At 40.1% G+C, this 22,729-nt stretch overlaps 1 protein-coding gene across 4 annotated transcripts in view; it reads left to right on the top strand.

Moving 5' to 3' along the window:
* The first annotated feature begins 5,243 nt into the window (after window positions 1-5,243).
* The window catches only part of ZC3H14 (zinc finger CCCH-type containing 14), a 44,491-nt gene continuing 27,005 nt past the window's right edge, over window positions 5,244-22,729 (top strand). For all 4 annotated transcript variants that reach the window (XM_070753798.1, XM_070753782.1, XM_070753791.1 and 1 more), the window contains exons 1-6: window positions 5,244-5,704; window positions 13,981-14,023; window positions 17,125-17,239; window positions 18,201-18,241; window positions 18,541-18,736; window positions 21,326-21,746. In XM_070753798.1, the coding sequence (XP_070609899.1) occupies window positions 5,669-5,704; window positions 13,981-14,023; window positions 17,125-17,239; window positions 18,201-18,241; window positions 18,541-18,736; window positions 21,326-21,746 (852 nt within the window). In that variant the 5' untranslated portion in view covers window positions 5,244-5,668. The remainder of the gene's footprint in view (window positions 5,705-13,980; window positions 14,024-17,124; window positions 17,240-18,200; window positions 18,242-18,540; window positions 18,737-21,325; window positions 21,747-22,729) is intronic.

The following is a 22,729-nucleotide window of genomic DNA, read 5'->3' as shown; positions in this document are numbered from 1 at the left end:
CCTGCCATCACTAGATTTTGTGGCAATGAATTCTTAATTGTGCATTACACGAGGAACTGTTTTAATTATTCTATATCACTTTCGAATCAGCTTTACTGAATAGCCCTTGATCATAGCCTTTCAAGAAAAAGAAAAACTTTTTTTGTGGACATCCACTGTCATGCTGATATCCAAAGCTTCTTAGCTGGCTCAGTGGACACATAGGAGGATGTTGACAACAGAATATTGGCTTGAAAAGCACTCTCTAAATTAGAAATTCTAGTTTAAAGAGGACACAGTCAGCATGAATGAGAGAACAATAAATTTGTTTGTTCTTGTGATATAGCTAAATAAATTGGCATTATCCTAATGATTATCAGGATGTGACAGAACATTAATTGATACAAGGACATTGCAAAATTGGTAGTTTTATTTTCAATCTTTTTTTTTTTTTGGTGATACCTGGCATAGAAATAGCCATTTTTATACAGCTGCTGTACTCTAGGTTGACATCTTTAAGGAATTCTCTTATAAGCTGTTCTGCTCTGAGGGGAAAGCAGCAAAAGTACCAAGGTTACTTCAGGGGGAGAGGCTGGAAGTCAAGAGCCAAGAAAAGAAAAGGAGGTAAATTTTCATCAATAGGAACATTTTGATTATCTGCTTTCAAAACAATCTTGTCCCTTAGTAATCACATAGATTTCCATGATGATCTGTCCCTGACTGGATTTTCCAGCAGTGCATCTTTACTTTGTTGCTGGTGATTCTGTTCTCTTCCCTGTCACTTTTCCCAGTGTTAGAATTTCCTCCAGAGAATTAGGTCTTTGCATAATGTATCTAAAATACTGTATACAGTGATCCCTCGAGTTTCACGATCTCGATCTTCGCGAAACGCTATATCGCGATTTTTAAAAAAATATTAATTAAAAAAAAAACCACTTCCGCGTTTGGCTTCAGGACTCAGCTGGGAAGCGGCACGGCTGTTTTAAAAGGTCGCAGCCGGCCTGGGGGCTTCCCAGCACCCCCCCGAACCCCCAACCTGGGTTGGGGGGGTGCTGGGAAGCCCCCCAGGCCAGCTGCGACCTTTTAAAACAGCCGCGCCGCTTCCCAGTTGAGTCCTGAAGCCAAACGCCAAAGACGAACTTCCGCGTTTGGCTTCAGGACTCAGCTGGGAAGCGGCGCGGCTGTTTTAAAAGGTCGCAGCCGGCCTGGGGGGCTTCCCAGTACCCCCCCGAACCCGGGTGGCCGGGCGAGCAGCGAGCGAACGGCGTGTGGCCGGGCGAAGGGCGGGCGAGTGGCGAACGGCAGGCGAGCGGGTGCTGCAATCTGTCGGCTTCCGCACTTTCGTCGCTCCCCACCTCCACCATCTGCGCATGCGCGGCCATGAAAAAAAGGGCGCGCATGTGCAGATGGTGTTTTTACTTCCGCAACCCTACATCGCGAAAAATCGATTATCGCGAGGGGTCTTGGAACGGAACCCTCGCGATAATCGAGGGACCACTGTAATAGTCTCAGCTAGGTTATTTGTGCTTCATGAAGAACTTTGGATTGGTTTGTTCAGTGGTCTGTTTGTTGGTTTTCTTAGCCGACTTCTCAGAAGTTTTCTCCGCTGTCAAATTACAAAAATGCCAATACTCTTTTCTAGCTTGTTTCTTTAAAGTCCTTGGAACATTATAGGGAATGCTATTATCTGAATTAATCCGATCTTTATAGGTATAGGGCTATCATGGCATCGGAATATATTTTCCAAGGACTTCAAGGCTACTGGTGCTAGATTAGTGTTTTTCTTGATTGTCTATTCCGGTGATGGCGAACCTTTTTCCTTGGGTGCCAAAAGAATGTGCATGTGCGAGTGCCCACACCTATAACTCAATGCCTGAGATGGGTGAAAACAGCTTCCCCCACCCCACGGAAGCTCTATGGAGGCCGGAAAAGGCCTGTTTTCCAACTTCTGGTGGGCCCAGTAGGCTCGTATTTCATCCTCCCCAGGCTCCAAAGGCTTCCCTGGAGCCAGGGGAGGGTAAAAATGCCCTCCCCCATCCCCCTGGAGGCTCTCTGGAAGCCAAAAACACCCTCCCAGAGCCCCTGTGTGAACCAAAAATCAGCTGGCTGGCGCATGCATGCATGTTGGAGCTGAGCTAGGGCAATGGCTCATGTGCCACTGGATATGGCTCCGCTTGCAACCTGTGGCACCCATGCCATAGGTTCGCCATCACTGGTTTATTCCTTTACTGACTATAGTTGAGCCTAAAAGGCAGAAATTCTCTATTTAGAATTCACAATATCTTTATTTGAATTCTAAAACCATCTGTTATTAGTTTCCTCTTGGTTATATTTAACAGAATAGCATTTAATGCAGTTCCATTTTGTTCAAAATTCTCCTTTATTTTTATTGTTACAGCTTGCAGATTTTAAGAAGATTTTAAGGGACAAAAAAGAAAAGAAAAAGAAATCAATTAAATCCAGTAAGATTTATTTATTTATTTATTGTTTATATTTATATACTGCCCACTCCAACAGGACTCAGGGCAGCTAACAATATTTACTTCCCATGCTAGGAAATAGACAAATGGCTAAGTAAGTGATATAATCTTATATTAACTGCATGAATCAGAGCAAAAAAAATGATTAAAACAGATCCCTGTTCAGTTTCTAAAGCTCTAGTTTCATCTCATCCTTTTCCATCTGTAACAGGAAAGACCTCAAATTTCTTCTTCCTGGCAAAGCTGAATTAATTCAGCATTGTTGGAGTCAAGCTGCTATCACAAGAGTGAATGGGGTGAATAATTCATAAATTAAGAGGGGCTTACTATTTATTTTTCTCTAAGTTAATATGTGATAGGAGTGCTGCCCACTTGTGGCCAATTGAAAGTAAGAAACTCGGGAATGAAAAAAAGATTAAGTCCTTTATTTTTATTCTTCATGTACATCCCATTCACTTTTGGAAAGCATTTTTTCTTTGTTCAAACAGGTTGACAAAGTAGACATTTATCTATATTGTCTACTTTGGTTTTTTAGTTATTTGTGCTATGTGAATAGTGAGACGTATCATGGGCTATCATGCATACAGTGACTTGGACGCAGTTTCAAAATATGTGTGGAATTTAAGTTTTCCGTCCTTCCTCTTCAATGTAATCCCATAGTCCTTTTCTGGAAATGCAAGAACCACTGTAAAATCTAGAATATAGTCTAAGATGTTGGCATTTCATGGCCCATGGGCCACATACAACCTGCTCCACACTGCTTAATTGACCACCCCTGATACAGTCTATAAAATAAAAAAGAGGCCATATAGTTGGGAACTGAGAAAAACATAGGCAATTTCTTCAATCATCAATTTTATCAATCAAAAAAGTGCATATGTGATGTTGCATTTATGCAACGCTATGAAGCCTAATGTAAAGAGTAAGAGTATACTTTGTAAGATCAGTGAACAGAGAAAACTATGTAGTGAAATGTAGTACTTAAAAATTAATGTCAAAAGTGCTTTGGAAAAAATCAAATGCAAACTGAAGTGGCAGACATCAGTTTCACTCATCAAACAGAAGACCATGTACATTTGCAGTCATTACCTTAGAAAGTTGGAACGTTTAGCATCAAGAATGTCAGCAATGGAACAGCTGCTGCTTTGGCTAAAAGGCCATTGCGGAAATATATATGGAGTTTACAATAAATAGCAGCTGATCAGGGTTTTTTTATTATGCTAAGCTTTTCTGATTAAAGTCAGACTTTCCAAATACATTGGTTTTATTTTTACCATTCTCAGAAATATTTTAATCTTCTCCTTAAATTAAGTTTACTGTCAATATACTGTAGATGGATTCGTGGGTGCATTTTACAATGTCTGTAATCTGAAACAAAAATAATCATAATTTGTCATCTGATAACAGTGTAAAGATATCTAGCTGCCCTCTTACTTGCAGAGAAATATGAAGGAAAAATACAAATCTAGTCACATTAGGAAAAAAAGGCTTTTTATATCAATTGCATGCAGAGTATGAAAACTTCTTGAAAGTATTAACTTGGACCCTTCTAGAAGTCAGCATTTCTTTATGTTATGACAAAATTATTATACTCAGAATGGATCTTTTGTTCTTTTTGTATTGTTCCTTCTAGTTCTAAATATTTCAATGCTTTGTAACCTTTTAAGTCTTTGAAAACTTCTTTTAGTTTAAATTTCAACCCATTGTTTGCATAACTAAGAATCTTAATATAATCAGTCTTGATAAAAAAGTTAGAATCATTACTCCATTAAATAAATCTTCTGTATGACTCCTTTCTTCAGTGATAATTTCTGATTTGACCTTAATAGGCATATCAAAAAGCAATGTCTTTATAGACTGCCCTTGTTTGGATTTTCCCTCCATCAAATGTACCAGTTGTCTGGTCCCATCATCTCCACTGCATCCTTTTCAGTTGATGAAAAGGGTGCAATCAAAAATAAATACCATATTAGATCACAATAAAATTAATCAAAAAAGGAAATTATTTGTAACTGTTTTCCATTCCTCATAGATAGCCGAGGTACAAACATGATTTAACACAGCCCTATTGTAAGAAAACCTGTGTTGCCGCCAGAATAACTACTAAATTCATAAATACATTCATTTAGCAATCTTTCAAATTTATAATGGCGTTGAAAAAAACTGACTTACAGCCATTGAAACATCCTTGCAGTCATATCATTTGGGCATTTGGCAAGTATTTATGTTAAGATCATGTGACTGCCACTTTTCCTGTTGGCTTCTGATAAGCAAAGTCAATGGGGGAAGCTGAATTCACTTAATAACCAAATGAATCACTTAAGTGATTCAATTAACAATGGTGGCAAAAAGGATGTAAAATTGGATGTGATTCATTTAACAACCACTTTGCTGGTCCCAATTGTGATGCCAAGGACTACCTGTAAAACATTTTTTAATATTCCATAATAGTTAAGATTTTTTAAGTTGCGATGGGACTTTTTGCTTATTTTAAAATTAGCATCAAATACACTGAAAATTCACTAAAGGTTCATAAATATCAAGTGAAAAAAGACACACCCAGAGTTAAAAGTTTCTTTCAAGTGCTCCTACAGAACATTATGGAATGACATGTACAATAAATGAAAGAAGGAAATATCGTTCTCAAACCTGAACAAACTGCATGTTATTAAAAACAATGCCTCTCAATCTAAAATATCCCACTCTCCTCTCTTCCTTTGGCAAACGGGCTTCCATCTACCTTCCCCGACACACCTTTTGTGGCGAATGTTGCCATAACAACTCACTCATGTGGCTGGTTGGCTGACACAATTGTGCTTTTAATTCACCAGGAGATTTGGACAGGTTGCACAATCAACCCACAAGCCGGCGATCTCCCCAGAGGAAAAGATTCAGCTCAAAGGAGGGCGCGCTAGTACCAGCGTGGCCTCCGCCGCCGCTTTCCTCAAAGTGGACGCTCGGCTTCGGCTAAGAAGTCCAGTGAGGCCTGCAAGGAGGAGCTTTCTTTCCTCACCGCCGTCACTACCGCCTCGACTCCCAAAAGGAGGCGCTGTCTGCGGAGGCTTATTTGGGTTTTGTCCCTAATCTTTTTCGGCCTCTCTCCTCTCTCTCTCTCTCTCTCGCTCTCTGTCTTCCAGCCTGTAGCTGGATTTGGCCCGGGCCTAGCTGGTTTCGGAAAGAGTGGGGAGCCTCTGGCCGTGTCGGTGGCCATGGAAATCGGCACCGAGATCAGCCGGAAGATTCGGGTGAGAGACGCGAACCTCGGTGCGGTGGCCTAGGGGGTGACGAGAACTGCAGGGGACCCCCTCCCCCCACCCACAAGGGAAGGCGGGCGAATAAAATTAGGAGCGGGTGGTGGTGGAACGTTTACCCCTCCCCCCATTTCTTTTTCCCGCGCGGGCCCTGACTCGCTTCCCCTCACCGTTCATTCACCCTGCAACCAATGGCAGGGTCGAAAGTTGGCTTGTCCGGAACGGTTGCCTCGCGCGTGGGCTTCTTTTGGGGGAGGGGAGGTTGCCTCCCAGGTTTAACCCCAAGGTGCTTTCTCAAGAAGGCAACTGGGCCAGAAAGTCCAGTTACCTCTTCAGAAAAACACCTTTTGGATCACCATGACCTGCACGACTGAGAATCTCCGTAGACATTTTCCGAGGTTTAAAGCGTCACCTTCTCGCTTCGTCCCTAGAAATTGATGGGCGCCACAAGCTGAGTACTGTATTGCTACAAGGTCGATTAAAAATACAATTTTGTACACACACACAAAATTAAAAAATGGCAGGAGTCTTAAAAGGTATCTTAAAGCTGTAGCTATCGATTCAAGTTGATGCATTTTCATCCATTTTAATTCTATAGTCACATCTCCCTTTATATCTAGTCAATGCCTTCCTTAATAAACGTATCTATTCTGTCTCAGTGCCCAAATTGCCAGGTATGCCTGTGAGTAACTTGAGATCAGTCAGTCATTTTTTAAAGTTTAACACACCTCATAGAATGGTTGTGAGGAGGAAGCACTGTATATCATGTCATTCTCCTGAATGAAAAGTGGTATATAATGTAATAAATCAATGTGCATCTATCTAAGGAAACCTCATTTTTGACTTGTCAGTTCACTCAAAGCGAAGGAACTAAGGTAAGGAACATGCAGCAAATCTATTGGCTCGAATGTTGTGGTCATAATAGATACAGTTTTGATTCAAACTGCCTGTCCTCAAATTGGGAAAAAAATTCTGCAAAAGAGTTGCTCCAGGTAATAAAAGGTATGGAACAACTGCACTAGAAAGAAAAAAAATATTTGGGAAAAGTCTAGTATATCTTATCTTTAAAACTATTTATATTTAAATAAATAGTTTTAAAGATAATATCCTAGACTTTTTTCAGCAAAAGGCATAAACAGATTTTCAAGCAATATTATCACATTTCTGGAATTGTTCTGCTTATAAAACTTTTCAGGACACTGCCTTTTTATTTATTAGTAAATTTATTAGTAAATCTGTGGTTGTATGCCTCCTGTTCAGGTTATTGGATGTACTAAATTATATTTTTTTGTTTTTCATAATATTTACTAAAAAGAATAGACACATAATTATTTATTGTATAAGGAGAGTAATCAAGGACAGTTTTTCTCATAATATTAGCTTACAGTATCATTAGTAGCCTTGACTAATGAACAGTTCTTTAGTAAATATTATGAAAAACAATGTGTGAAAGAGTTGCTTCACTTAGGATGTAATGGAAAATAAAAAGATAATAATACCACAAAAAACAGTGTTATCTGTAAATTTGGAGAGTTTTGAAAGAGAATACTTTGGTCAAATTCGTGGAGGAGAGAAAGATAATCAGTGCCCATTAGTATGATTGTGGTTATGTACTTTTAATATCAGAAGCAATATAACTATCATTGGCTGGGGAGCCCAAGCAGGTGAGTATTATCTTGCTTGCTGGCTTTTCCAAGGCATACGATTGGTGATTTATTGTGAGAACAGAATGTTTGATCAGATGGACTAGTGGTCTGATTCAGGATAGTTCTTAAATTCATTAAATGTGTTGCTCAACAAGACTGACTTCAGGTTAGATAAGTGCTCCTTACCATCAACAATCTTAATCAAGAATCTTCCATTTCTTCCTAAATAATTTGGATCTTTCTTCATTCCAGAAAAAACGCTAATGTAAAAATGAAGCCCATTCCACAATTTCTTTCAAATATTATCTTCCAATATTCAAACAAGGGATTGGGCTGTATGTATTTGTTCTTTCCAATGCACAAGCTTTGCCTTTTTTTACTTTTAAACTTCCATGGATTGTGCAAGGAAGTCTGAAGAGGTTGCTATACTCATATTTACTTGAATCTAGTTCTTCATTCTATTGTGTTTGGCTGTGTGTTTAAGCAAATGAAAGTGCAGATCTTCAGCTTCTGTGCTTGACAGGAAGTTAGAAAATGAAAAAGGAAGGTCACTGCACAATCAACTGTGCTCATGTACTTATGGTTCTCAGTACTTGTAGAAGTTTGTAAGTAAGCTTAAATGTTTATTTTAATTTTGGATCAAAATACAATCATTATTCATAAAAAATTAAATGGATATAAAAATAAATATATAAAATCTGCTCTTTATTTAAAAATGTTTTGTAAATTGGAAATCCACACATATTAGTATTGATTTGGAAAATACTTCTGTTGATATAAATAGCTATGTAGAAAAATAGTGAAGGGATTTCTAATCAAAATAAAGCTTTTGATTTTGTGACATGCCAGAATTTATGTCATAATGCTGTTGTGACAAGAAAAGCTCTATTTCATTCTCTCCAATTAACTAGCATAATTTTCTCTTCTATGCAATTCCTAAAGGTACAGAAATCCTCCTTAGCATGGTTACTATAGTAACCTGGAAGCAGGGATCCTTTGATTCACTTTACTGTATTGTTAAAGAACAAAATAGTAGTAGATCCTTGGAACAAACTTCCAGCAGACCTGGTTGGTAAATCCACAGTAACTGAATTTAAACATGCCTGGGATAAACATATATCCATTGTAAGATAAAATACAGGAAATAGTATAACGGCAGACTAGACGGACCATGAGGTCTTTTTCTGCCGTCAGTCCACATAGTGAAGAAAAGTTTATTTGGTAAGAAATGGCAAAGGCTTTCTTTGTTTATTTTATGCAAATGTGTTCAATTTACTTCCTACAAAGTTACAGGCAGTCCTTCAGTTACGAATGTAATGGAGCCTGCCAATTACATTCTTAATCTGAGTATCTGTTGGAGTGAATCATGTAAAATGGACATGAAAACTCCCTGCTTTTGACCCACATTCACTAATTGAATGTGCAGGTCATTAAGTGCCTATGAGGTATCGCAAGGTGGGGAAGGCCATTGAGTGGGGGCTAGTAATGGAACAGGCCAAATGCTTAAGATCACCCAAGGCTTTCCCCAACACTGAGATAATTCATGCTCCCCAAAATTGCTTCCCCTCCCCCATTCTGCCTCTCTAGGTCATTTACCTTGCGAATATCTAGCAAACTGTTTCCTCTCCAGCCTCTCTGCCATGCAAGATTATGGCTTGCCAAACTTTTGCAAGCTAGAGGGCTGCTTTGAGGCAGCAAAATTGCATCCATCTCCTCTTTCAGAAAGTGTTATTTATTTATTTGATTTGATTGATTGATTGATGGATTTGATTTATAAGCCGCACAACTCCTTCCAGACTTTGCAGGGGACTCCTGGACTCCCTTGGCCTGAAGTCATGCAAGATCACAGGCCTCAGAACATTTTGCTCTCGGTATGCAAAATGTTTGCAAGCCAATTGGATGGTGGAAGCAAAAATGTCTGGCGTGGCAGGATGGGAGGGTGGGGGAAGCAACATCGAGATTCGACTACTGCAATGCTCTCTACATGGGGCTACCTTTGAAGAGTGTTCGGACTCTTCAAATTGTGCAAAATGCAGCCGCGTGAGTGGTCATGGGCTTCCCTGGACATGTTCATACTTTTCCAGCAGTCCGCGGACTGCATTGGCTGCAGATTGGTTTCCGGACACAATTCAAAGTGTTGGTAATGACTTATAAAGCCCTACATGGCATCAGGCCAAATTACTTGTGGGACCGCCTTCTGCTGTATGAGTCTCAGTGACTGGTTAGGTCCCACAGAGTTGGTCTTCTTCTGATCCTGTCAACCAGACAGTGTCGCTTGGCGGGGCCAAGGGGAAGAACCTTCTCTGTGGGGGCTCCGGCCCTCTGGAATCAGCTCCCCCCACAGATTTGCACTGCTCCTACCCGCCTTGCCTTCCACAAGAGTTTTAAGACTCACTTATGTTGCCAGGCTTGGGGCAATTAAGTCTTGGCCCCCTGGCCAATGAATGTGATGTATGGTTGAGATCTGAATATGTATGATTGATTTTTAAAATATTGGGATTTTAGGCTATGTAGTTTTAATTAATTGGATTTTTCTTTGTATTTCATTGTTTTATATTGTATGCTGTAAGCCGCCCCAAGTCTTCAGAGAGGGGCGGCATACAAATCCAATCAATCAATCAATCAATAGTGGGGAGCCGGGGGGGGGGGAATGGGCAGGATGAACAATTGCTGTGGTGCTGCAATATTCATAACTTAGGGAATACATGCCAGTTGCCAAGAACCTGAATTTTGATCATGTGACGTGGGGAAAACCAGCCATATCACTTTTTTTCATTGCTTCTGTAACAATCATTAAATGAATGATTGGAAGTCAAAGACTGTACTGTAGTACTGCACTACAGTATCTGAAAGCATAACCGTGGTTAATTTCTCAAGCATTTAATTTGAGTAGGTGTGTAGAATATCCTGTTTTAGGGGTGGACATTTTTGTCAGGAAAAATATGTAACAGTGGGATTCTTTGCATGATTAATTATTTCAGTTTCTGCAGTCATCCATCTCAATCCAATTGACTCGGATTACTTGAAAGAAAGCCTAGGTGCAGTCAGTTGAGATTTCCTTTTATGTAAGGTGTGCAAGGAGCACGACCCACTTCTCATTTTTAAAACATATAATCCTAGGCTGGAGTTGTGCTTTTAGAACAGTTAAAATATATATAATTAAATGGAGATTTTATTTCTCCTTGAAATGTGACCTAAATATGTGGATTATGTGAATGAGTGTGGTTTGTGATTTTATGATTTGGGTTTTTAGATTAGTTTTATAATTGAGCTTTAGAATTGTTTTTGTATTGCTTTTATATGTTGTGACCGCCCTGACTCTTTGGAGAAGGGTGGCATATAAATCCAATAAATAAATAAATAAATAAATAAATAATATAGGTTATATGCTTTTAGTATTGCAGATTTATGTCTATGCAAAGCAAATTTTGGGTTGCCAAAGATTCTAGGCAAACCTACAGAATGGATGACAATAATAATGCATTCGTATGCATATTTACTTGCTGGTTAATCCCATTAGACAAAGACCCCTATATAAATATTCAGAATTTCTAGAAGGGCACATTGCCCTTAGTAATTTTGATTTTAGTACTTGCTTTTGGCTCTGTATTTGACGACAAGAAGAAATAGCTATAGGTTAGCACCTTTCCTATTTACCACCATCACTACAGTTGGGGCTTCAGTGATGGATAGTTCAAAGAAGATAAATGAAAAGCAAACATATGTGCAGTTGTCACTAAGATGCTCCACCTTAGTTTAAACTATGGTCTGAGTTTGAAAACTTAATGCTAAATCTAATTATGCTGTGTCTCAGAACGTACAAGAATAAGCAATTTCCGCTTATTCCTCTGGCTTGAAAGTCATAATTCAATTTTCTAACCTGCTGACAGGCCACATCTGAAGATGTGATGATATCACTTGAAGGGGTGGAGCTGGAAAATTGTTCTTTCTTTATATGTGTGCTTAATTTTAGACTTAGGGATGGGTCCGAGAATCTTCTGCCTTGTAAGAGGCCTTTCATTTCTATTACCATTTCCCCCCACTGAAATTCAGTAGAATGAACTCAACGTATTTCAATGGTTTCAAATGCAATACTAGGGAGAGGAGGTTGGGGATGTCTGCATACCATGATCCACTGTAGATTCATTGTGCACAGATTCTGGATGTTGCATATAGAGTTGTTAGGCACAAAGTTAAGCTTAAATTATATTTAACTTCACTCTTCTATATAATCCAAAATGAACAGTTCTACGCTGCAGAATCTGTGAGAGATATTGAGCAATCCAAGGATGAGAGCTACTGAGTTTAATTTAATTGTCTGAGTTTTATCTAGGATATTTATTATCTTCCTTGCTGATAATGATATATACAGTGGAACCCCGACATAAGAGCTGCTCTACTTAAGAGCAACTCGAGATAAGAGCTGGGAGGGGAGAGATATTTTTGTTCTACTTACAAGCCCAAATTCGAGATACAAGCGCCAAGGAGCTGTCTCCTGAAGCCAAACGCTAACTTCCGCGTTCGGCTTCAGGAGACAGCTGCGAAGCGGCGCGCGTGTTTTAAAAGGTTGCAGCCGGCCTGGGGGGCTCGGGGGGGTGCTTGCAGCTTTCTTTCTTGCTCTTTTTCTTTCTCTCTTTTACCTTCCCTTCCTCTATTTCTTCTTTTCTTTCTCCTTCCCACCTTCTTCCCTCCCTCCCTCCCTTCACTCATTCCTCTCTTACTCTCCCCTTTCATAAGTTTCCTTGCTTCCTTCCTCTGTTCCTGTCCCTTCCCCCTTTCTTTCTTTCTTTCTTTCTTTCTTTCTTTCTTTCTTGCTCTTTTTCTTTCTCTCTTTTACCTTCCCTTCCTCTATTTCTTCTTTTCTTTCTCCTTCCCACCTTCTTCCCTCCCTCCCTTCACTCATTCCTCTCTTACTCTCCCCTTTCATAAGTTTCCTTGCTTCCTTCCTCTGTTCCTGTCCCTTCCCTCTTTCCTTCCTTCCTTCCCACCCTCCGTCCATTCATTCACCCATTCCTCTCTTGATCGCTTAAAGCCGGTCCCTGGTGCAAAAAGGGTTGGGGACCTCTGTCCTACAGGATTGGGTGGCAGAGAAGTTGAACATATGTAAATTTAAAAGTTTAAGAAAGTTTACAAGTTAAGTAAAAAAAACTTCATTATTCATTTATATGTACATGTACATTTCTTCATTAAAAACATGTCTTTCTGCATAATTTAGACTAACTTTGTGAGTTTTTTGAGGGCTGGAACCAATTAAAATTATTTACATTAATTCCTATGGGGAAAAGTCGTTCGAGATAAGAGCTGCTCGACTTAAGAGCCCAGGCCCGGAACGAATTAAACTCGTATCTCGAGGTACCACTGTACTCTCTAATCAAGGAGGCTCTCACTTGGCTGGTGGAGCTCTTCAAAACTCAGAAGTTTTGTAATCTCTTGGTATTGATCTGATTACTTTGGGACTTGGCCATCAGCTGCTTATATCATAAGCTTTATCTCATTTGCAGAAACTTTAATTTATAGATAACAAAGGATTATCTCCTTTGGTAGCTGAGAATCAATTATGTTTTTGATTTTTCCTTCTGACCCCATTCTATGTATTTCCTGCAGTTTATATTTTAAAGCATGATTTGTTAAGGCCTAATTATCATGTAATTAGATTATTTTGTAATTGGTTTTAATCTTGACACATCTCCTAAATTTTTCCTAACCTTAAGGATTCTCAGCTGAAATATATTATATCTCCAAAATATTGTATCAGTTTATCAAATAATCTGATTATCATATGCAATGTAGAAGTCAATGAACATAGGACTCCATTAAAACTGTTTATTATTATCTTTCTCTGCGTTTATAATTTATTATAGTATAGATCGTTAGGCATCATTTTAAACCAAGTCCTAGCAGACTGTATTATATCATAATGTGATGTATAAACTAGGTCAGTATGTTCATTAGATCATCTTTGAGCCAAAAAGGAAAACATTTAATTTAAATGCTACAGCTTTGATGGTACATCTCCACCTTAAACACATCATTGAAAAAAAGTCTCATGTTGCACACAGATTGAATCCTATGAGTTCTATTAGCTTCCCTTGTGCTGAATTTTAGATGAGTTTTTCTAGTGATGAACCTATTCTCTACAACTGGCATACAATCAGGGTTGTGCATTTTTTATAAAAACAGTGGGAAGAAATGCTTTAAGACTTCACATGAGCATAGTGTATGGTTGCTGTTCATTAAAGCAACTTGCTCTTTTCAGGCTTCAGTGCAAATGTGGAAAAAATAGTCTGATTTAAGGAGTTTATTCATTAAAATTAATCCAAGTTTAAAGCAACTGCAACTTTTTTTTTCAGGCTTGCACTGAAGTCCAAAGAAAACTTGGTATACTTTAATAAATAGCAAAAAGATGCAATGCCTAGAATATGCTTCTGAAAAAAAATTAGAACATGTACAGCCCTATCACATGTATTAATATAATCTTTATAAAGCTTTTTAAAATGTTTTGCTATTCATGTGATCCCTTAAAAAAACATTTCATTGTGAGATGTTTGAAACAATTTCAGGATATTGATGGTTTGAAAGTAAGAATTATCCCCCCCCCTTTTTTTTTTTGTCCTATACATATAGAGTGCTATAAAGGGAAAGCTACAGGAACTGGGAGCTTATGTTGGTAAGTTTGATAATAATTTTAGCTGTAAAAATAGAAACTGTTCAAAATATTGTTTTGATGTGTAGGCTGTTTAGTTATTTGATCGATTTGTATTTTTCTCTTCCATAAATCTGTTTTCTAGGACAGCTAGGAAATAATTATAAAAATAGGGGGGAAACTTATAAAGTACATTAGTAGCATTATTTTCAAAATGGGGCGTGTGGAGGTGGTGATAGGTGGCAATGATGAAGTGCGAAAACAGCAGTGATGGGCGGTGGTAATCCCTGCAGCCTGGAACAGCTAATCTGTGGTATTCTGGCAGATCCAATCCCCAATCTGTTGCTCTTGTTAAATCAGGTGGTGGTGAAGCTGACCAGGCTGTTTGCTGTTTTCTGCAAGGAGGCAAATTGCTGAGAGGCAGAAGTCGGGGGGCAGGGCCCTTGGCAACATTCACCCTATGAGACACACAGACATTTCCACCCAATTTTTTGGGGGGTGGGAGGGAGTACATTTTATAGTCCAAAAAACACGGTACATAAAACTTTTTTATCCAATAAAACAGGGGTCGACAAAGTTGTTCAGAATCTAGGAGCCAGCCAAAAAATTTAGGAGCCAGAATTTTTTTTAAGCAAACTTGGTTTTTTGCCGAGTCTCCACCTGACATCGCTTTCACCCCCTCCCCCCCCGGCGCAGGCCTGGCTCCGCCGAGCCGGCTCTGCTGTACTCCCGTCGGGATCCGAGGGGAGACCGTTAGTCAGAAACCGAAACAGAGAAGAAGGAAAGGGAGACCGGGCCGGGGACGCGGGTGAGGGGGGGGAGGGGGGAGGAGGGGTTACTGGTCGGAAGTCACCGCGCACGCGGCCGGAGGAGGAATGAACAAAACCTCACGCCGGGAGGGGAGGGGCTTCCGCTTCTCTCCGAAGGCGGGTGAGCGGCCAAGATCGGAGCGTCTGTGTGCGGTGGGGGGGAGTGAAGGGGTTCGAGTAGGAGGCGGAATGGAGGCAAGGGGGGGAGGGAGAGACGCACGCAAGCGCAGGGGACGCTGGGAAAGCAGCTCGCTCCGAGGTTGATGGGCGGAGCTACGGAAGCCAAGATGTACCATTTCTGGGCGTAAACACAAGGCGGGAAAAATATACTGTATACACATACAGCAGTGTTTCCCAACCTTTTTGGAGCCGCGGCACATTTTTCATATTTTCAAAATCCTGGGGAACATGGGGGGGGGGGGGCGCTAAAAAAAGTTTGGACAAAAAAAATCTCTCTTCCTCCCTTTCGCTCTATTTCTCTCTCCCTCCCTCTTTCTCTCTCTTCCTTCCTTTCTCTCTCCATCCCTCTTTCTTTCTCTCTTCCTTCCTTCCTCTCTTTCTGTCTCCTCCTTCCTCTCTCATCTCTTTCCTTCCTCTCCCTCCCTTTCTCTCTTTCCTTTCTCTCCCTTTCTGTCTATCCTTTCTATCTCTCACCCCTTCTCCCTCTTTCATTCCCTTTCTCTCCCTCCCTTTCTCTCTCATTCCTTTCTCTCCCTCTTTCCTTCCTATCTCTCTTTCTTTTTCTCCCTCCTTCATATCTTCTTTCTCTCCCCCTTCCTCCCTCTTTCCTTTCTCCCCCTCCCTTTCTCTTCCTTTTTCTCTATCCTTTCTACTTCTTACTCTTTCTTTCTCTCCCTCCTTCATTCAATTTTCTCTCCCGCCTCCCTCCCTCTTTCCTTTCTCCCCCTCTTTCTCTTCCTTTATCTCTATCCTTTCTACTTCTTACTCTTTCTTTCTCTCCCTCCTGCATTCAATTTTCTCTCCCCCCCTTCCTCCCTCTTTCCTTTCTCCCCCTCCCTTTCTCTTCCTTTTTCTCTATCCTTTCTGCTTCTTACTCTTTCTTTCTCTCCCTCCTTCATTCAATTTTCTCTCCCTCCCTTACTCTCTCTTTCCTTTCTCTCCCTCCCTTGTTCTCCCCTGGGGCTGCCTGTGCCTGCCCTGCACCACCCAACACGGACGGACAGCCCCCGGTCGTCGGTTCGTCGCCCCCCACCCCCCCACGGAGGGAGATCAGGCTGGCGAGGGCGGTAGAACTACGTCACCAGCCACTGGAGGGAGATCGGGCTGGCGGGGGCGGCGAATCCACCGCCCCAGCCGCGCGGAGGGAAATCCGGTAGGCGGGCGGGTGGCCGCGGCTCCCTGCGCGCCCCTGGAAAAGCGTACAGGGAACGGTGCCCGGGGCCGCTTTAGCCGCCCCCCGCTCCCCCCGCTCCCCCCGCCATCTCCCCGCGACTGCCTGTGCCGCTGCAGCCGCGGCCCCCCCCCGCTCCCACCGCCAGTGCCCTCCCGCCGGGCCCCAAAGGACACTTGTCGATGACGACAGGGAACCTTCAGCTGGGCGGGCGCTGCCGTGCCGGTGCCTCCGACCTCCCGGTTCCTGCTCGATGCCGCGGTTTCTGGCGCTCTCCTGCTGGGCCCCAAAGAAGGAAGGCGGGAAAAAGGCGCGAAGAATGGAGCTCTCCTTCCTGCCTGCCTTCTTTGGGACCCAGCAGGAGAGCGCCAGAAACCGCGGCATCGGGCAGGAGCGGAGAGGTCAGAGGCACCGCAGCGCCCTGCCTAGGCGGCACACCGGTTGGGAAACGCTGACATACAGTACAGCAGGCAACATTTTCTAGGCGCCAGACAACATTTTCTAGGCGCCACTGGCGACCAGGCGCCTGGGTTTGTCGAACCTTGCAATAAAATACCAGGTAGAAGGAAATTCTCCCAATGTAATGAAACTTTCCATTCAGAAGGTTCTTAACAACCAGAAAATCATTAATAAGCAACTCCTAAAGTAGTTGAGAGCAAGTAGGCGAACCAGTGTCCATTTGAAGGTGCCGAACTTCTGGCTTAGGCAGGGTGATTTTATTTGGATTCTCTAGGCTGTAAGAACTGGAGTCTGGGTAATCCTAGCCTTCTTGATCAGTTCAGGAGTTCCAAGGAAGTGATGGCTGTCAATCCACCATTGTTTTTCCTCATGGTCTTTCTGTATCACATTCATAGACTTAGAACAGAGATGGGAAAATAGTTTAATCAAACTATTGGGATGTTAAGTAGATAAAAAATTAGTTGCTGCTTTAACATTTAATTTTTATTCTTAATTCTTTAAATCAGATGAAGAATTACCAGATTATATTATGGTCATGGTGGCCAATAAGAAGAGCCAGGAACAGATGACAGAGGATCTTTCCCTTTTTCTAGGAAACAACACTGTAAGATTTACTGTATGGTATGTATTTTCCATCTGCTCCATGTACCGATATATGTACTTATTATAAGGCACAAAAATACAGCACTACAGCATTACAAAAAACAATCCTTAAAGATGAAAAGCCTTGTGGAGAAGAAAAGGAGAAACATTTCCCCCCTAGAAATAGAAAATCTTTGCATTAACAATTCTTACACTGAAATATTTTATTTCTCTCAGATTTATTTTGAAAACAGTACACCAAAAATATTTTTTTCCTAAATGGGGCTATTATAAATTGTATGCTCAAGAGAAAAATGATACTTGCAAAAACAAGATATAACTCCCCCCCAGGGACCACACAGTTTGCACTAAAGAAGATATTGGTTTGTACCTTTTTAATAGTGGACTCGCTTTATTTCTATGCAGTTTTAAATATGCAGTGCAATGGACAGCTATCTACTTATTTTCATGAGTTAGAAAAATAAATCTTAACAGGTGTCAGGCCAAACACTGACAGCAGGCAGAGGAAGTATAATGATTTTGGAGTTTAAAATCAAAGCTTACAGACTTTCTTCCTGTAAATCTGTTTGAAGATGTACAGAACAACACAAGATTATTGAAGTATTAGATACTAATATAAACATAAATTATATTTAAAAAGCCCTTTTGCAGTGCCTTTAGTAATTTTATTTAAAGCAAGAAGAGCGACTGGAAACTATATTTCATATTTGTATGGTAGACTTTGGGCCATATTCCACAGTTTAGGTTTAGGCAGGTTTAGGATAAAAAGAGGTCAGAATAAGATTTGATTTCATACAAACTTAAAATATCTTGTAATGTAATTACAAATAATATGGTGACTCCTCCCCCCCCCCCCGCCCCCCGCTTATAATAGAAAACACAATTTGGTGATAACTTCTCTAGGCCTTCAGCAACTGCATGTAATTTGGGTCTTGAGTTGACTTTTTGTAATTTACTAAATACTCTCTTATTTTTTTAGGCTTCATGGTGTCTTAGATAAGCTTCGGTCAGTAACTACAGGTAAGTAAAGGCTACATGACATCTTTGAGATAATTCTTGAGAAAAGAATCTGTGCACATACTTTCATATAAATTGTTAGCATTCCTTAAACATTTATTGATAAATTTATTTAGACAAGATTACAATGATCTAGGCAAGAAGAGCAATAAAAAGTGTTATGTGAAGTTGAAAAAATTATTGTATAGTATGAATAAGAAGAGGTATTTTTTTTATTGAATCCACAGTGGAAGGCAGTTTGCAGTTCTCTGTAAATACCACCCTTAATTTTGAGGTGAAATCAATTTTACTTCTTTTCCTAGAGCCCACAAACCTAAAATCTTCTGAATCTAACATTTTTGAGACCAGTCTCTCTTCTGGAAAAAGTGCGACAGGTGGGAGTGAGGAGAGGACTGGAGAAGAAATCCTACAGCCTCTTACAGTCTCAAGTTCTCGACCTGAAAGGATCGACTTCCGAGTTTCTACTAGTTCTCAGGAACAGAGAGTTGCTGCTCTTCGGTAAGGTTCTCCTTGAGTTATTAGGAGCTAATGATACATTACAGATGAACGGTATTTTACATCACAACATTTGTAATTGTGATCTCAGCTACATCATAAAATCACCAAGTAGTCTTAAGAATAACTACTGTTACTTAGATTCCCTCAAGTATAATGCCCCAGATAACTAAAGCTTTGTGTTTGTTTTTTCTCCCCTTGTGTATTTTTCCCTCTGTTCTTATTTAGTGACAAACATTATTTTCCCTTGCCACCAATCCAGAAAACAATGATTCATGCATACAATAACTTGTATATGCTTCAGGACTGCAAACATACTTTGAAATTAAATTTACAATCTTGGAAGCAGATGGATGGCTTTCTTTGAAATTGGAAATAAGAAGGAATCGAAAAAGACCTAAGGTGCAAGAGAGGAAACATGGGACTAACAGCATATGAGCATTAACCATGGTTGGCTGCTTAGCTTAAATTGAGGTGCACATTCCTTATGGGAATGTTGGTGATAAAGTACTGATGGAAGGATTACTCAAATAATATAAGGCAGGGGTGTCAAATGTGTGGCCTCTGGGCTGGATGTGTCACATGCCTCCGCCTGGTTTAGTAAAGGGGGAAAGAGTCCTGATACATCACATGATGCGGCTGTGATGCAGTGACTTTGACACTTCTGATGCAAGAGGCTGTAATTCAATGTACACTTGTCTTTAAGGCTGGATTTCTTAACACACACACGTATGTATGTATGTATGTATGTATGTATGTATGTTTAAATATTTCACATAAATACCTTCTTTTGAGAATGGATTTCAGCTGAAAACAATGTAACAAAGAGAAGAACTTGACCGTTATAGTTATTTAGTGACTGCTTCAGATAGTGATTGTTCACATTTATGACTGTGATAAAAAATAGCAATCAGTTGATACACACTATTCTCTGTAAATTCTGAAGCATATACATGGCCATCTGATTTTTATGTTTCACTTAATCTAGTTGCCAATACCAGTTGACATCACTAAACAATGACTACTAGTATTTATTTCTATGCCCCTTTTGAGTAGAGTGAAATTACCTTAAATTCAGGCTCATCTGTCTTTCACATTGTAAAGCCAGGAAGTGATCAGGATTATACAGCTTTGTAGGTTAAGCACAGAAGGTTATCTTGAAAGCCCTAAAAAACCTGGTTGCATTTGAATGTATTGACTGTGTCAGAATTTCTTTAAATTTATTTTACAAGATTATCAAAACTTTACTACAAAGATAATCTATGTGTAGCAGTCTATTCTGCTGAAATTATACTATATAATAGAATTTATAGATTATGCTGGAATTGGTATTAATTTGCCTAAAGTTTATGCTTAAGGATATGCTTAACCAGACAGCTTTTCTAGTAGAAAATTTTGGAAGAAATTGAAAAAAATCACTAATTTTTCATAATGAATTATGTTACTGATTTATTATCCATATGTTTTAGAACACATAAATTTATGCAACATAAAATATCAATTTGGCGCATATCAGAAATCACTGGAAAATAATATGTGTGTTTCATTAGATGATATAAATAATTTGTTTAAAATTCAATTGAATGTTTTGAAAATTTTACAGTGAAGATTCAATGTGCTTAACCCTCAACATTTATTTTCATTTTTAAAAATGTTATGAATAGAAGATACAGCAGGACAGCTGTCTTTCTTGTATTTCTCCTTAAAATTACATACATATTCATCTTCATATGTATGTATATTCCCTCGTGCCGTGATGGTGAGCCTATGGCATGCGTGCCACAAGTGACATGCAGAGCCCTCTGCAGGCACATGAGCCATCACTCCACTCAGCTCCAGCATGCATGTGCACACCTCCCGCCAGCCAGCTGGTTTTTGTTTCTCTGTTGTACATGTGCAGAGTGCATGCGTGAGACATGTGCACATATGCAGTGGGCAGATGCATGGGGAGGTCATGTGTACATACATGGGAAGGACACATTCAGGGGGTTGCATGCATGAGGGGGCGGGGTACACATGGGGGTCGCATGCATGGTGGGGGACATGCAGGGGGTAACAAGCACATTGCATCATGGATACACGTGTGCATTCAGCACTTGGTGACGAAAAGGTTAGCCATCGCTGACCTTGTGTGAATTTTATTTTTTGTTTGCCTTATTTTCCCTCTCACCTACACATCATAGCTTATTTTACTTTTTGCCACTTGCTTAGTCTTTGTTTTTACCTTTTTGTTCAATTAAAAGAGACATAAGAATATGTTTGACTGAGCAAGTTCCAAGGATACATCAGAAAGTATTGTGTTAGTCATTGCATCCTTTGAGTAAATTAAGCTCAGTGGAACCTGTCTCTGTAAATATCATAATTGTGAGAGCAGTTGGAAATAATTGAAAAATGGAGAATCCCCCTGTCAAGTCAAATAAAGGCTATTTCTAGATTAGATTGTTACCCTTTTACTCCGTAACTGTAGCTAAGATGAAAAGATGATGTACAAAATTTGTAAATTATATGTGTGTGTTTTGCTGTTGGCTTTCTTATTGCAAAGCTGTTTCTTAAAAGATGAGAGGCAAAGTTAATCACCCTGTTTCTCCACAGGCCGCCCAGTCATGATGAGTCACCATCCCCATTAATGTCAACTGTAAAACCTTTACGGGAGCTATCCTCCTTGGAAGCTGTGATTGACATTAAGCCTGAGCCAGATGATCTCATTGATGAAGATCTGAATTTTATACAGGAGAATCGGTTACCTCGGAAGAAGCCTCTGGTTACAGTAACATATGGTTCTTCGCGCCCAACAGTTGAAATCTACCGTCCACCTGCTAGTCGAAACACCGAAGGCAGTGTTCATTTGCAGAGGTTGCCACACACAAGCAACCTGCAGACTGGCAAGCAGCTTAATGTACAGGGTGATAGGTCACAGGAAACCATCCAGCTTTGTGATCCAGATGCATTTGACAGCTTGGCCGAAGGTTACCAGCCCCCTTCAAAAGGGAACGCTGATAAAATTAGCAGTGAGGTAAGTATGTGAGTCCAAGCTATGCCAGTATTTAACATGCACTCAACAAACAGAGCTCTCCATGGATACCTGAGGTCTCCTGTTCTAAACATAGCGATGTTGGTCAAAAATATCTCATGACTGGCATGTAAACTTTGTGGCATCTAGGCTCTAGTTGCTTTATGGATTAGAAGTGAAAAGTGTCTGTGGGTATGTGTTTTTAGTCTAAAAGGACAAATAGATGTTGTAATTTTATCCTTCTGGCCATTGGCTTGGTTGGGACCTATTTTACAACTCTAGCATGACAAACTGTTTTGATTAATACTAAATTAAATGGTTTCATACATTCTGCCATTGGGAAATGCTTTCCATGATAATAGTCTTCTACAGTCAATCAAGAGTGGACAATTCTTAGTCACTGTGATATAGATATATATAATTAGAGTTTTAGACTTGTTGGGATATCTGAGTTGAGTTCTTTATATTTTTTTACTATTCTTGTGCACTGCTGCATTCCACTATTCCTGTCAGTGGTTCAGTTGTCTACATAGCCAAGGAGCCTTATGAATCACTGTTTCCCAGCCTACCTCACAGGGTTGTTGTGAGGATAAAATGGAATCTTGCACATCATATTGATACTTTATATGGGAAGTATAATACATATTGAAAAATAGCATAGCTGCCACTCCTCTTTGAATGGGAAATGTACTACTGAACATTGCCAGCCAGGTTTGTGAAAAATATTCCAGAGAACTCAAGAAACCATTCTTTATTCAAGCCACATTCATTTGACAGTTCCAGAAGTATTCAAGCAATTATCTAAAGAATTCTGATCCTAAATCAGATAGCTTGGGAGGGAGAGAAGAAAGGGGAATGCTAGCTTAATTTCAGATAGCAAGGTTTCAAAGCCTGAGGATGCCCCCAAGAAGGAGATTTCTTACAATCTCAGAAGATGTGAGGTAATAGTGGTAGGAAAAGAGTTTCTCCTGATTAGTTTAATAATA

Source organism: Erythrolamprus reginae, chromosome 1, assembly GCF_031021105.1.
Source record: "Erythrolamprus reginae isolate rEryReg1 chromosome 1, rEryReg1.hap1, whole genome shotgun sequence".
Taxonomy (NCBI): Eukaryota; Metazoa; Chordata; class Lepidosauria; order Squamata; family Dipsadidae; genus Erythrolamprus; species Erythrolamprus reginae.
Note: the sequence above shows the minus strand (reverse complement) of the source record. Positions and strands in the feature narration are given on the sequence as shown.